This window comes from Beta vulgaris, chromosome 4 (assembly GCF_026745355.1).
Source record: "Beta vulgaris subsp. vulgaris cultivar EL10 chromosome 4, EL10.2, whole genome shotgun sequence".
NCBI lineage: Eukaryota > Viridiplantae > Streptophyta > Magnoliopsida > Caryophyllales > Amaranthaceae > Beta > Beta vulgaris.
In genome coordinates, this window is record NC_079205.1 from 12,386,140 (window position 1) to 12,399,763 (window position 13,624).

General features: G+C 35.2%; 1 protein-coding gene across 1 annotated transcript; it reads left to right on the forward strand.

Moving 5' to 3' along the window:
• Positions 1 to 2,175: 2,175 nt before the first annotated feature.
• LOC125496880 (uncharacterized) lies at positions 2,176 to 4,598 on the forward strand. The gene is made up of 2 exons (XM_048642797.2): positions 2,176 to 2,357; positions 4,022 to 4,598. The coding sequence occupies exons 1-2, from the start codon at positions 2,232 to 2,234 to the stop codon at positions 4,412 to 4,414; spliced, it is 519 nt and encodes a 172-aa protein (XP_048498754.1). The 5' UTR covers positions 2,176 to 2,231; the 3' UTR covers positions 4,415 to 4,598.
• The last annotated feature ends 9,026 nt before the right edge of the window (positions 4,599 to 13,624 follow it).

Sequence of the window (13,624 nt, forward strand, 5' to 3'; positions counted from 1 at the left end):
CACACTAGGGACGTTCTGCAAAACGATATTGGCCATTACTCTTATTATCTGGGTACGACCCATGTTGAAGTAGGTGGTTACTGGGATTAGTCCCGGCCTACTGACGTTCAATTCCCTTCTAATAAATAAAATTGTTGTGTATGACTCATATAAACTTGGATAATTGAAATGGTTAATCATATTATATACTTGTCTGTATTATGTTATACTTGTCTATATTACGTTATATTTGTCTGTATTATGCTATAAAAATTATTTTTAAAATATAACTATTATTATTATTATTTTACGGGATGGAGTTGTAATTACTTAGCTTTCACTAATTTTTGTATTTTTGTTTTTCTTTGCTCTTTTCCTATTTATATTGTGCAGGTTGGTGAAAGGGACTACGTTGCAGGAATGAGTGAATTTATAGTTTTTAAGTTCACATAGTTTAATAAACACTACAGTACTGTCATTTGAGATTGTTTAGTTTTGTTTTGGTATAAAGTAGACAACTTAGTTTGGTTTATTTTGATACTTTGGTTTGTGAGTAAAATTTTTATTTCTAATAATTAGCCTTGCATTTATTTTGAACAATAGATGCGGCGGTAACACCCTAAAGGTTTGGTCAGATATTTTAATGAAAAGTGAATATTTTATAAAGTTTTAGAACCAAAGTTCTGGGGTGTTACACCCTGGTATGATTTTTACAACATTATTGGCTCTCATGAATTACTCTCTCCTCTTTTTTTTCTAGTATTTGCTCTTTGTACGTTTGACACCGCACAACTTTATTAATCACATGTATAATTAGGTATAAGCAAAAAGTCCCTTGAAAAAGGTATAAGCAAAATTATAAAAAGTTGTTTGAATGGAATTCAAAAAATCTCACATGATTATAATTTTTCTTATATGTAAATAATATAAAATGATAATAAAAATAAAATTTATAAATCATTTCAAGAGTAAAATGGTAGAATTAAAATGAAAACGGAAGAAGTACTATGTAAGAGTATAACACATTTTTGAGCCCTCGACCATCAGCTTAGTATCTCAAATGGATAAACAAAGAAGGTGGGCATCACTTGATAATGTAAAGGGACTACTCCCCTTATTACCAATTCATTTTAAGGAGGAAACTCGCTCCTTAGTCTTGTAAAGTGGATTCTCTCTCCTTATAATGGGCCGGCTCAGACCCATATTAGATTAGTATCCCACATGGATAAATGAAGAGAGGTGACTTCACTTGATAATACAAAGAGGCTACTACCCTTATTGCCATACGATTTCAAGGTGAAACCTGCTTAATCTTATAAAGGGGATTTTCTCTCCTTATAATGGACGTGACCCAGGCCCATATTTAACAAGATAACCATCTTACCTAAACTCACGGTGAATTATCTTTTCTCTTTTATGATTTTTTTAAGAGATCTCTTTCCTGAATTTTTTTTAAAGAGGAAACGCGAGAAACCGTTTTATAATCAAATTCATTTACGCCAAAGTTGTGATACTTTGGAGAAAGGAGTTTGTACAAACTACCTCAGCATCAACATTAACATTCACATTCCACCTAGTCATTAGATGTGTAACGGTGTTTCCCGCTCTCCTAACCTGACAACACGAAAAAGCATTAAAAGCTTCACTAAGAATGAGTAGTCCGAGAATAGAGAATAGATAGGAGCAAAACCCATGTGTTTGCTACAAAGAATAGAGATGATGGATAACGCATCCCCTTCCAAACACACATTTGTGAACCCAAATCTTCGAGCTACCATTACACCATAACGAGCTGCGGCTGCTTCCGCCATACGAGCATCCCGGGCAGCATTCATTAACTTCATTTGCCTTATTCTTTTAATAGAACTTCATTAGCCTTATTAATTGTCATTAGGTTTGCGTTGAAATTTTTGTTCTGTCTTATTTCTAAAAAGAATTATAATTAAATTCTAGAGTAGAAGCCTCACTGAAATTGTTGAAATTTTTGTTCTGTCTTATTTCTAAAAGAAATTATAATTAAATTCTAGAGTAGAAGCCTCACTGAAATTGTTGATGTGCCACAAGACATCAAAACCCACAATTTTAAGACACGTCTAACAGCATTTACGTGTCATGCTACAAGCTTGTGACATACTGACATGCATGCCACTTCCTTCTTTGTGTCTCCAAATTTTTCAGCACTTAAATGTAGAAAAATCATGACTTTACTCCTAGTGTAGGAAAAGTTGATAACTTTATCGATTTAACGATACATGATGAAGTTTTGGAATAGTTCCTCTGCAAGAAGTATCCTCCATGCATCCAAGGCTGGCTTTCAAAATAACACCAGTAACATGCTTAGGGCTACCCGTTTCTCGTCTATTAATCGCAATGACCAGGCAAGTAATTTCGGAAATTACTTTTTCTTGTTGCTTTTTTTTTATTATTAGAAAAATTAAATCAGCCCAAGGACTAACCCCTATAAGACTACTAGTTTGTAGGAAACACCAATATATTAGCTGGTAAGACATATATAACATGTTAAAAAAATACTCCAACATAATGCTGAAGGTAAGGATGAAACTCATGATCTCAGGAACCAAGGGAGAGTGTTCTACTCACTTGAGCTAACTTCTAATATTTTTTTGTTTTTTTTGGTTGCTTATGATGCTAAAGATCTATTCGTCTACTATTTGTACTAATCATTAACAAGTCATGTTATTAGTAACTTTATATATATATATATATATATATATATATATATATATATGTATATTAGTATTTTCGGCACGCATGTGTGTTTGGATTTTTTTCAAGATAGATATTTATTTCTTTCGACATAAGTAAGAGTCAAAATTTAAATACGAAGTATAATTATTTTTAGTTACAAAATTTGATTGGTTTAGTCTTCACTTAAGTTTCTCACTATTTTTATTTTTTTTACTCTTCAAAGTTAAATTCTATAAATAAAATAGAAATTTTATTGAATTTATTTATAATTTTTAATATTATAATTTTTTAGTTAATTTTTCGAATTATGTACACTACTTCATAAATTGTGAAAAAAGTGGACACTTTGATTTTATGTTTATTTTTTGTGAATATTTTTATGAGTATGTATGGGAAAGGGTAAAACAGTCTCTTCATTTGAAGACATTATAACTCCCCTTTCTTTATATATTCCTTTGTATAATAGTGATATATGTAGATAAATGAAAAATATTTTGTGGTACTTTGTTGGTGTTGTGTCGATTATGATATCAATTTTTTATAATATCTCCCTTATTTAGGTAATTAACCATATTAATTATCTAGCGAGTAATCAAGGATTATTATATCAAATTTTAGGATTTTATTTTCCAAAATCACCTTATAAAACATGAAATTTGCCAGAAACCGTCTCATATAAATTTTTTGTAAAAACAAACTTTAAAACAATTTTTTTCAAGAACCCTTATTTCAGATTTCGATTATTAAACTGAGGTTCCGGTGTTTACCATGTGATGGATTACGGTTCCGGCATTTACCATGTGATGGATTAAGGTTCCGGCATTAACCATGTCATGGATTTTGTTGGATTTAAAAGGTCTAGTGTGTTGCTTATGGTGAATGCCGGAATTTTGGTTCAATAATCGGAATTCGCATAAGGTTTGTTCACTTCTCGCAAAACCTATTTTGTTTAAGGTTTGCTTCCTCAAAAAAATTATACAAGGTGATTTCTCATAAATTTCATGTTTTATAAGGTGGTTTTTGACAAAGAAAACATTCACTCATTATCTGTAATTAACGATATTAATGATCTAGTGATTAAAGCCATATAATGGAGATTATATATGGAAATCATGAAAAAACAAATGACATGTCTTGACTTAACTGCATTGAGTGGAAGGAGTGCAGGAGCATAATGGGTGATCATATCTCTCGAATTTCAGTTTTTTCCAAATTAAATGATCCTTTAATTAGTTTGCCGGATCTAAATTTTACTAGAACGTAGTATATGTGTATCTTTCATTACTTTTGATCAAAAGCTAATGCGAGTTTATATATGTATATATGACACCAGAACATTCATAGCAACAAAGTAGACATACCATTTGCAAGACCCGAGCCTAATGTAACAAAGCCTATAATGACTGAGGACGACGATAAATCTTACCACAAGAACAACAAAGAAGATGAGAGTATGACCGAACAAGCGTCGCATTATGTTGCAGATAAAGCGAAGAAAGGAACAAAGGGTGCTGTTGAAACTGCCTTCGATGTGGGCGCAAGACTAGCGGAAGGGATGGAACAGACATTTGGAACTGTTAAGGAGACTACCCAAAAGGTTAAAGACACTGTGTTAGGCAACTATGATGAAGGTGGAGACATAGGTAAAGATAGTCATGAAAAAGTTGACAAACATGTCGAGGATTTGAGGAAGAAAGCTGGAGGATATGACAAGAGATCTTACTAATTTATAGCCAAATGTTGAATGCCTTCAGTCTATTTTCCTACTAGGGAGCGTATTCTATTTTTACTATCAAGTCTAGGGATGTAAGGAGAAGCTTTGACACTTAATTTGCTAGAGCTTGAACCTCCATGTTAAGGGCAAAGTTTTTGTTTCAATAAAATGAATCATAACACCACAATATCACTAATTGTTGGAGTTTATAATAAATGCTTGTAAAGGAAACTCTAGAGTTGCTTCAAAAGAGAATGTGAAGAGTCCCACATTGATAGAATAATAGGTAGTGTAAGGGGTTTATATACATTACACTTTCTATACCCTTTGAGTTGTGTGACAAAAGGACTTTTAGTGGGCATGTGGTGAGTGGAGTCACCACACGCGCCCGCCCTGTCCGGGCCTTGGGCCTTGGGCCTTAGGGAATAAACTCAATTCATCACGCCACGGTTTTCCAGATAAGTTAAATTTATATTGTTAGCGGTTTTAGTTCCTACACTAATAAATCATATAAGCTTGGCTGAGAATGTCTCGGTCAAGTTAATGACTTAAATTATACTTCTTTCATTTTAAAATAAATAAATATTAGAGATTTTTTTTAGAAGTATTTTTGACTTATTTCATAATGGAAGAAATACAAGGACGATGGAGATCCATGTTCAACTTCCTAGCTTCTCCCTTGTCTTTTCTCTCGTCTCTTTTGTCAGATTTAAATTTTGACCACTCTTTGTTTTTTATTTCTTTTTTTTCTTCGTTAGATTTCAATTCTAACTAGTCTTTTTCTTCACTCTACTCTTCGATGCCCTGTGGGTACTAACGAATCGCCTTTCTCGACTTTTCGGTTGAGGCTAGTCACTTCTTGGTTGGCATTGGTGGTCTAAACTATTATTAACCTTCTGGCAGGCATAATCCATCTTATTTCTCTCAAAAGTACCCATCTTCCCCAAAAACCCAAACCCTAGAAAACCCTAAAAGCCACCCGACCCCGCTGGATCGTCGGCTAGCCTGCAATGGATCCTCTTTTTCATTCTTAGGTTAATTTCATCCCCCTGTATCGAGTTCATCCCCTCCCCTGTTCGTCATTCCCCGTTCCCCTTCCCTGTTGGTCGACCCCCGCTCCAATGCCATGTTCGTTTTTCTTTAGCGTCGTGGTTTCGTCAGTGTCATTTCCTCCCGCGTCCCCGGCGTCGTGTTAATTCGCTAGTCGAGTCTTCCCCCCTCCTTTGGTGGTGTCGTGTCTCTTCTCCCTTTCCTCTATAGTTGTCATGTCTCCCTTCCCCCTCCCCTTGATGGTGTCGTGTCTCACCTCCCTTCCCCGTGGTGGCGTCGTGTCCCCCCCCCTCCGGGATGGTGTCGTGTCTCCGTTTCTTCCTCTTCAATTCATATTTGAGTTTTCTAGTTTAAGGCAGTGTGGTATTATGAATCTAAAGATGGTTTTTCTGTTTGTTTAATGTATGTTTCTTTGAGATCCAATATCCCTTGCCTATTTGTGTATGGTTGTGCTTGGATGATCCTTAGTAATTATCGGTGGGTAGTGCAAGGTTCTTGATTTCCTATGATAAAGAAAGATTTATAAACCTGGTGAATAGAGCCAATGGTCCTGGAGTTGGCTATGCTGTTTTAGGAATTCGAGTGTTGGTCAAGATGATAGGAGGTTCTCTATTTAGATATGTGCATCGTTCTCCTAGGTTTGGGATTGTAAGGTTGGATCTTCATATCCATAAGTGGGGCGAACTTCATCAATCTAAGTCGCCCCAATTTCTTGTGATGGCTTTAGGTGTCATCACACCTAAAAAATGCATCTTGTGGGAGATTCTTCAATTTAATTTGGTGTAGTTTTTGACCTCCACTTATTTCGAGTTTCAGTCTAATGACTAAATTCAGGGTACCCTCGCAGCAGGGTCAGAAGTCAACAAAGGACTTGACTTCATTATTAGTTGTTCAGTAGAATCCGAGGAGGATGTTTCTCTTCAATGACCTTGGGAGTTAGCGTCTAGTGGACATTATTGAGGTTTACTAGTTGTTGTCATCTTGAAGACCCATTTGCATCCCGTCATTGCGTAAATCAACCAAGTAACTTGATTTTAACCCATTGATTGTATCTCGAATTTCATGGCTTTAAGCCATTTTGCGGAGTCTGGACCCTTCATTGCTTGTTTGTAGCTTGTAGGTTCATTACTTTTTAAAAGCATGATTTCATGGTTCTCGGTCATAAGGATACTTAAGTACCTTTGTGACCAATGAGGGGCGTGAACAACTTCAGCAGTAGTCTCTAAGACTTTTGTAGCATTTTCTTGAACTTCTTCTTTGAAACAAAAGTTTTCACGGAGTCAGTTATTTCATGTGTTATTTATTGCTCATCTTGTCCCCAAAAGGTTATAGTTAAATCAGCTTGACCCATCATTGACGGAACCATATCCAATAAGGTTCCATTTCTTCTCTCACATACATCATTCCATTGAGATCTACCAGTAGTGTCAGTTGTGAAAGAATGACGCACTCTTTGTCTCTTTCAGATAGTCATCAAAATTCTCGGGTCAAATATTTTCCACCGCGATCCGATCATAGTGATTTTATTGTCTTGCCTAATTGATTTTATATTTCATTCTGAAATTTTTGAATTTATCAAAAGATTCACACTTGTGCCTTGAATCTTTTGCCTCATCATCAAGTAAACATAGCCATATCTACTGAAGTCATCAGGGAAAGTTAAGAAGTAGCTAAAACCTCCCCGTGCTATTGAACTCATTAGTCCACAAACATCTGTGTGAATGAGACTCAATAAGTAACTAGCTCTTTAATTCATTCCCGAGAATGATGATTTTGTCATTTTTTCAATTATACATGATTCACAATTATCAATTGGCTCTAAGTCAAAAATTCCAGAATACCTTCCTTTTCGAGTTTCTATATGCGTTTAATGTTAATGTGGCCTAATCGACGATGTCAACGGAAAATAGATTAAAATCATTTGGTTTAGCCATTTTATTATTAATTTTATAGATTGGTTTGTCACTTTGTCTAAGTCTAGCACACTACGTTACTAAGGTAACAGTCTTCATCCCACAATGAGGTCTTTTTGGAATGCTATGATCTCTTTTTTGAGCTCCTTCGTAACCAAAGTCTTGCAACTCAGCTCCTTCATAACCAGATCATTTTCTGAATCCGCATTTCCAGAAAAACATTTATTCCATATAAATACAACATTTCCTACGACTAATGCAGCCATCCAGGCACCATTTCTAAATTTTCTTAGTGACTGATAATACGAAATAACAATTTTACAAATCCAAAACAAGTCCATTAGGCAAAACCAAACTATAAGTGCCGACGAATCCAGTAACACAGACACCATTTTCTACGCACATGTCCACTTTTCATTTTGCTAAGCTCCTACTTCTTTTTATCCCTTGTACGTTAGAATAAATGCAAGAATCACAACTGGTATCTAATACCCATGAAGTAGAAATTGGAAAATTACATTCTATAGTATAAATACCTAAGATGAAGCAACGCAACTGTTCTTGTCTTCAAGATATATGTGACATTCTCTTCCGATGTCCTTTGCCAATGCAGTAGAAGCATTGGAAATCAAAAGCGAGGTTCACAAGCTTTTGCTTTTGGACAAGAGGTTGAGTCTTTGCTTGAGATGTCACTATCTAGGTCTTCCATTTACCTTTGTAACTGACCCATTTGCGTTTTTCTTGTCTCTTTTGCACAACAAGTAGGGGTATGCAGTTTTTGGACTGTGACCAGAATCCAGAGCGAACCAGACTGGAACAATTCGGTCCGGTCACATATCGATAAAATTTTATGATTCCGGATTTCCAGTCCAGTCCGATCAAACCCGAAATTTTTCGGTTCGGACTGGTGGACAGGAGGTTGTGTCTTAGTAAAAAAAAGTTTATTTTATGGGCTAAAAAAAGTTTAAAAGTTAGAAAGGTAAAACCTAAATTGCCATTACGATTATTGATTTTAGAATTATTAAATCTATATGTATCAAACTTATAAATATGTTTAAATCTAATTAAAAAAAATAAGATTAATTTTTTAAAAAAATTACAAATTCTGAGGTTCGGTCCTGGTCCACAGAATTTTCAAATTCCGATCCACGGGTCCCACGGGTCCAACCGGTTTCGGTTCGGTCTTGGAACGATGCATGCCCTTATGTCCTAAACAACTAGTATCTCAGTCTTGTGTTTTCCTTTTACATTAGGTTCAATTGTCTTGAGCATGTCATGCAACTCTGTCAAGCTTTTCTCTATTTCATTCATGTAAAAATTGAGCTCGAATTGCTCATAACCACCGAGAAGGAAGTGAAGAATCATGTCAGTTGCAATTTCCTTTCTAAAAGGAAATCCCAGTCTCTCCATTTTGTCGAATAATCCAATCATTTTCAGGACATGAGGACGCACTAGCTTGGCTTTTTCAAGAGTAGAATTGAAGATAGTCTTAGAGGTTTCAAACCTCTCAACTCTTGCTTAAACCTAGAAAAGATTCTTCAACTCTTGAATTATGTTATAAGCATCAGAGTTTAAGAATTGCTTTTGCGGGTTCGGGCTCCTTGTGTCCACTGGCTAGCATTATACAAGTGACATCAATGAAGCATTAAAGTGCTTCTTATGTTCATTTTTCTCTGCATGTGTAGGAAGTAGGAACCTTAGAGAGTTCAAGGATTATCAATGACAAACTCCTTTTTCTCTTGCATTAGAACAATTCTCAGTTCCTTTGCTAATCTAAGAAGTTTGTTCCAGTCAGCTCATCCTTCTCAAGGATTGAGCGGAGGTTAAATTGTTTAAGTTATTGCTAGACATGATTACTGCAATAGAAAAGAAATGCAATAAATAAAACTATTTATCATGATTTAAGTAACTTTTGAATAGAAAAACATTCATGCATAATAAGTTCTAATTGTATTTATTAACCATGGCCATATGAATAAAATAATTGAAAATCCTCAAAACCACAAAGTTTTAAGCATGCTTTGGCTTGTCTTAATTATTTTGTTTCTAACTAGGTAAGCAACCCCATTGCTAATAGCTTCCAATACTATTATTGGTTGATAGGTTATATTTAATGTTAGTACCGATCACAGTTACCTCAATACTTACTGATATTGATGAGCTTATCGAAATTAGCATGTAAGTCTCTTTATTAGACCTACCCTTATTTATCCTAAGATTAGAAGTGATATTAGTGCTTTAATTTAGCAAAACCCATCACTGGTAATAAGCTTAATGGGTGTTACTTATCTTGGAAAGTAAAACTATAAGCTCATATTATAGTGAGACTTAGTTTATTATGCTAGATTGAAAATATGTGAATTCTTAAAATCATCAAACTTAATAAGTAAACTAATATGCATTCAAAACATTAAGTACAAGCAAAATATTAACACAATTTTTTTTATATACGGCTAGCCATATCTATAAAAATAGGCGTGGCCGACCATTTAAGAATCTTAGACGTACTTCTTTCTTTCTCAGTTATTCGAGAACTCCCCTCTTCTCTTTCTCTCTCTCTAACTCAACCCCGCGTTGAAGGATAGGATGTGGGGGAGGAGTACGAGCCAGGACATCAGGTGGACAGTGGTGGTGCTTGTTCTAAGACCTGCTACCCAGTGGCGGGACGAGATGGGTCAGTCATCAGAAAATAGTCATTTTTATGTCAAATCGAATTGTTGGAGTTTATCAATGTAGCAATGTAGTTGGGTAAGTCAGGGTTAATCCCACATTATTGAATTGAATTTATTTAATTATTTTTAGTGTTTTAGAAACCTTGTTTTTAATATAATATCAATTAAGTAAATAAACTACTAACTAGAAAATATTTATTTCCTCCGTTTCATATTACTCGCTACACTTCTCAATTTACGGATTCCTAGGCAATTTTCGGAGAAGAAATAGGTAGAAAGTAAAAAGAAAAGGGACCCATGTGAGAGGAGAGAGATAGAGAGAGTTTATTGCCCAAAAAGAAAGTGTAGCAAGTAATGTGAAACTTACCATAATAAAAAAGTGTAACGAGTATTATGAAATGGATGAAGTACTAAATAACTAAAACTAAGAAAGGGATAACCAAAGATAATAAAATAGGGATCGGGAGATATATATTGGTATTGGGATATTAATAGATCGTTGAACTAAATAAATCATACATATATTTGACGTTAACTCAATAATGCACATAAACACTCTTAACTTTCCAAAATTGCAAATAAACCAAACAAGCTCTCGGAATATTGTCTAACTAATTAATAATCCGTAACACGCTCTCTAGACTCGATTAATTAGCAGCATGAAATCTGTAGAAATAATTAACTCAAGCCACAATCTCACAAGCTCGGATTGTGCAACTTAAAAGATTGATAATTTTAAGTATTATGACAAGTTTTAGTCACTAGTCAAACACCTAATTGCTACAAACGGAATTAACAAGTACAATTACGTATTACAAGTCAAGTCCTAGCGATAAAACTAAATTACACAAAGATGGCCAATCTAAAGTATAATCAAACTAGTCCTAAACAATAATAATAATAAAGAGTATCAATCCAACCAAAATATAATCATCACCCAAATATGAAAAATCATAGCTTTTCCATTCTAACAACATAATACCCCAATACTAAATATATCTCCCTATCCTAAAAATATTTAGCCTAACATATTAAGAACAAAATTGATATTGAGGGGTCGTTTGTGATAGAGTATAAATCTATTCCTGGGGCCTCAACCAAAAACTTAAGCTTTTGGTTGAGTTGGTCCCTTGACATGGTATCAGAGCCAGCATGACAAAAAGGTCACGGGTTCGAATCTCCTTCACCCCTCCTTTCTCAGTGGAATATTTAGCGCCAGGTATGAGAGAGACCTATGCTGCATCCACACTTTAAGCCCAAAGGGCTCTTGCGTGAAGGGGCGTGATAGAGTATAAATCTATTCCTGAGGCCTCAACCATCAGCTTAAACTTTTGGTTGAGTTGGTCCTTTGACATGGTATCAGAGCCCGAGTTGTGGGTCTCTTCTAAACTGCGCCTCTAATCAAGCAACTGGTAAGGGTTTACCTCGACGGGATGTCCAGCCCCTAAGAGGATTATTTCTGATTACCTTTCCAGTTAGCTTTAAATTCTAAAGACACTCACAAGTAAGATTAGGAGTTACTCCTCCTCTCACCAATTGGTTTTAGGATAGAACCTCCTAGCTTGTAAGTGGGCTAAACTCTCCTCCTCCTTATTGAGTTACCCAGGGTTATTTTCATATAATCTGAAATTTAACAGTTTGATTCAAGATATGAAATGGAAAGAAAATGAAAACAAATATGGGAGAAGAATGGTAACAATAATGGTTACTTTATTAGGTCTTTGGTTCAAGCTATGGAATGGAAATGGCATGGTATATCACCAAATAATACATTTTCTTACTTGAAGGGAAGGGAAAGGTATTAATTTAGGGGAGTGCATTACCACCAAGTAATGGTAATAGATTGATGAAGGGCTTAAGCAAACAAAAAGAAAGAGAATCGGTAATTAATTTCGTTTCTTGGAGCTCAAAATCATGAGCCACACGTGCTCTAATAGGAACCAACTTATTCATTATTGAAAACTAAACAATCTAAAAGCTATGTTAATAATCCAAATCTAACTGTCATGGAGATGAAACTAGTATAAAAACATCTAAACTAAAATACCAAAAGTTGAAGAAGGAAGCAAGATATTCCTCTGTTCGCTCATTGTTGTACACTGGTGTTTGTAATTCGCAGCATGTTGGTATCCGTAATTCACAGCACGCTCGTGTCCGTAATTCGGTGCTATTCTGTAATTGTTGCTGCGCATCCCCTCCTTCCAACTCTTCCTCTTCGCTGCTCTCCCCCTTCCCTTTATTAAAATCCCTCCTAAGATCTCCTACACTTTCCTAATGTTTGAATTTGTGTTTTAAGGAGGAAGAAAAGAGAAAAGAGTGAAGTCGGCCATTGATGGCTTAGCGGGAGCTCGAAGAGCATAGAGAGAAAGAGAAATGAAATGGGTAGATAATTCTGATGTAAGAAGTAAAAAAGTGAAGTATTAGAATATTACAACCTACCTATTTATACTAATTACAATAGGTAACCAAGCTAATGTTAGAATTACATCTACTAAACTCTTAACAATCTAAATAACAACAATAATCAAATCTAAACTCCCATAGCCCCCTCAAACTGGAAATGGTTGAAGAACATTTTCAATTTTAATAGGAGTGAACTATTGATGTGATTGTGCCGTGAAGAAAGCATCGTGTTGCCTACAAGTAGCTGAACATATCCACAACAGTTGAGAAGATCAGAACAGGATTGAAGAGCCTGCATTAGAAATTGGCGCAGAAATCCCTATGTGCTATGAGTAATAACAAAAATTTGTTATGATCTTGTAAAGGATTTCAGAAACAACACTCTTGAAGCTTTACCCCAAAATTTGTTGTTATACACAACAGCTATACCACAACACCAGAGGCGGAGCCACGTAGTAACAAGGGGTAGCACATGCTACCCTTGCTTTTTTTATTAAAAAAATTCAAAAAAATCCTAAAAAACCTAAACCTAAGCGTCGTTTCCTTTCACTCTCTCAAATTCGCTTCACTATCACTCATTCTCTATCGGTACCTCTCAATTTCTCTCGGAGATCGATCATCGGTTGTCACCTCCTCTCTCTCTCTCGGCTTACTGGTCATCAGTAGTTATCGGTTATCTCAGTTTCTCTCGCTTCTTCCGTCATCGGTCATCGGTCGTTAGTTGGTATCTGTAAGTCTTAGTTCCCTCTCCTCACTTAACCACCTTCCTTTCAATTCTGGATCGGCTATATTATTTTTTGGGTTTTGGGGTTGGTTACTTCTTCTTTGATTTCTCTGTGGTTTATGAAAATGAGAGAAAAAGTGAGAGAATCAGAAATTTACAAACCACGCTATGACTCTGCTTTGCTGTGGCAAAATAATAATAATATAAGTAAACAAATATATATTGTATTTTATGGGTTGCTTATCTTAAAAAAGAAGCATTATCTATATTAAATTCTTTTCGTGGTGTTTGTTTTCACATTAGTTGTGCATAAATTTTGAATCTCCGGTTGGCAAAAAAGACTCTGTTAATGGGTTAGGTAGTTGAATTTTTCCCATTATTCATCAACTATGGTGATTTATATATCCGTGAATTTGATAATTTGGACAAGTAAATTTTAAATAAACATAGAGTGATGTTG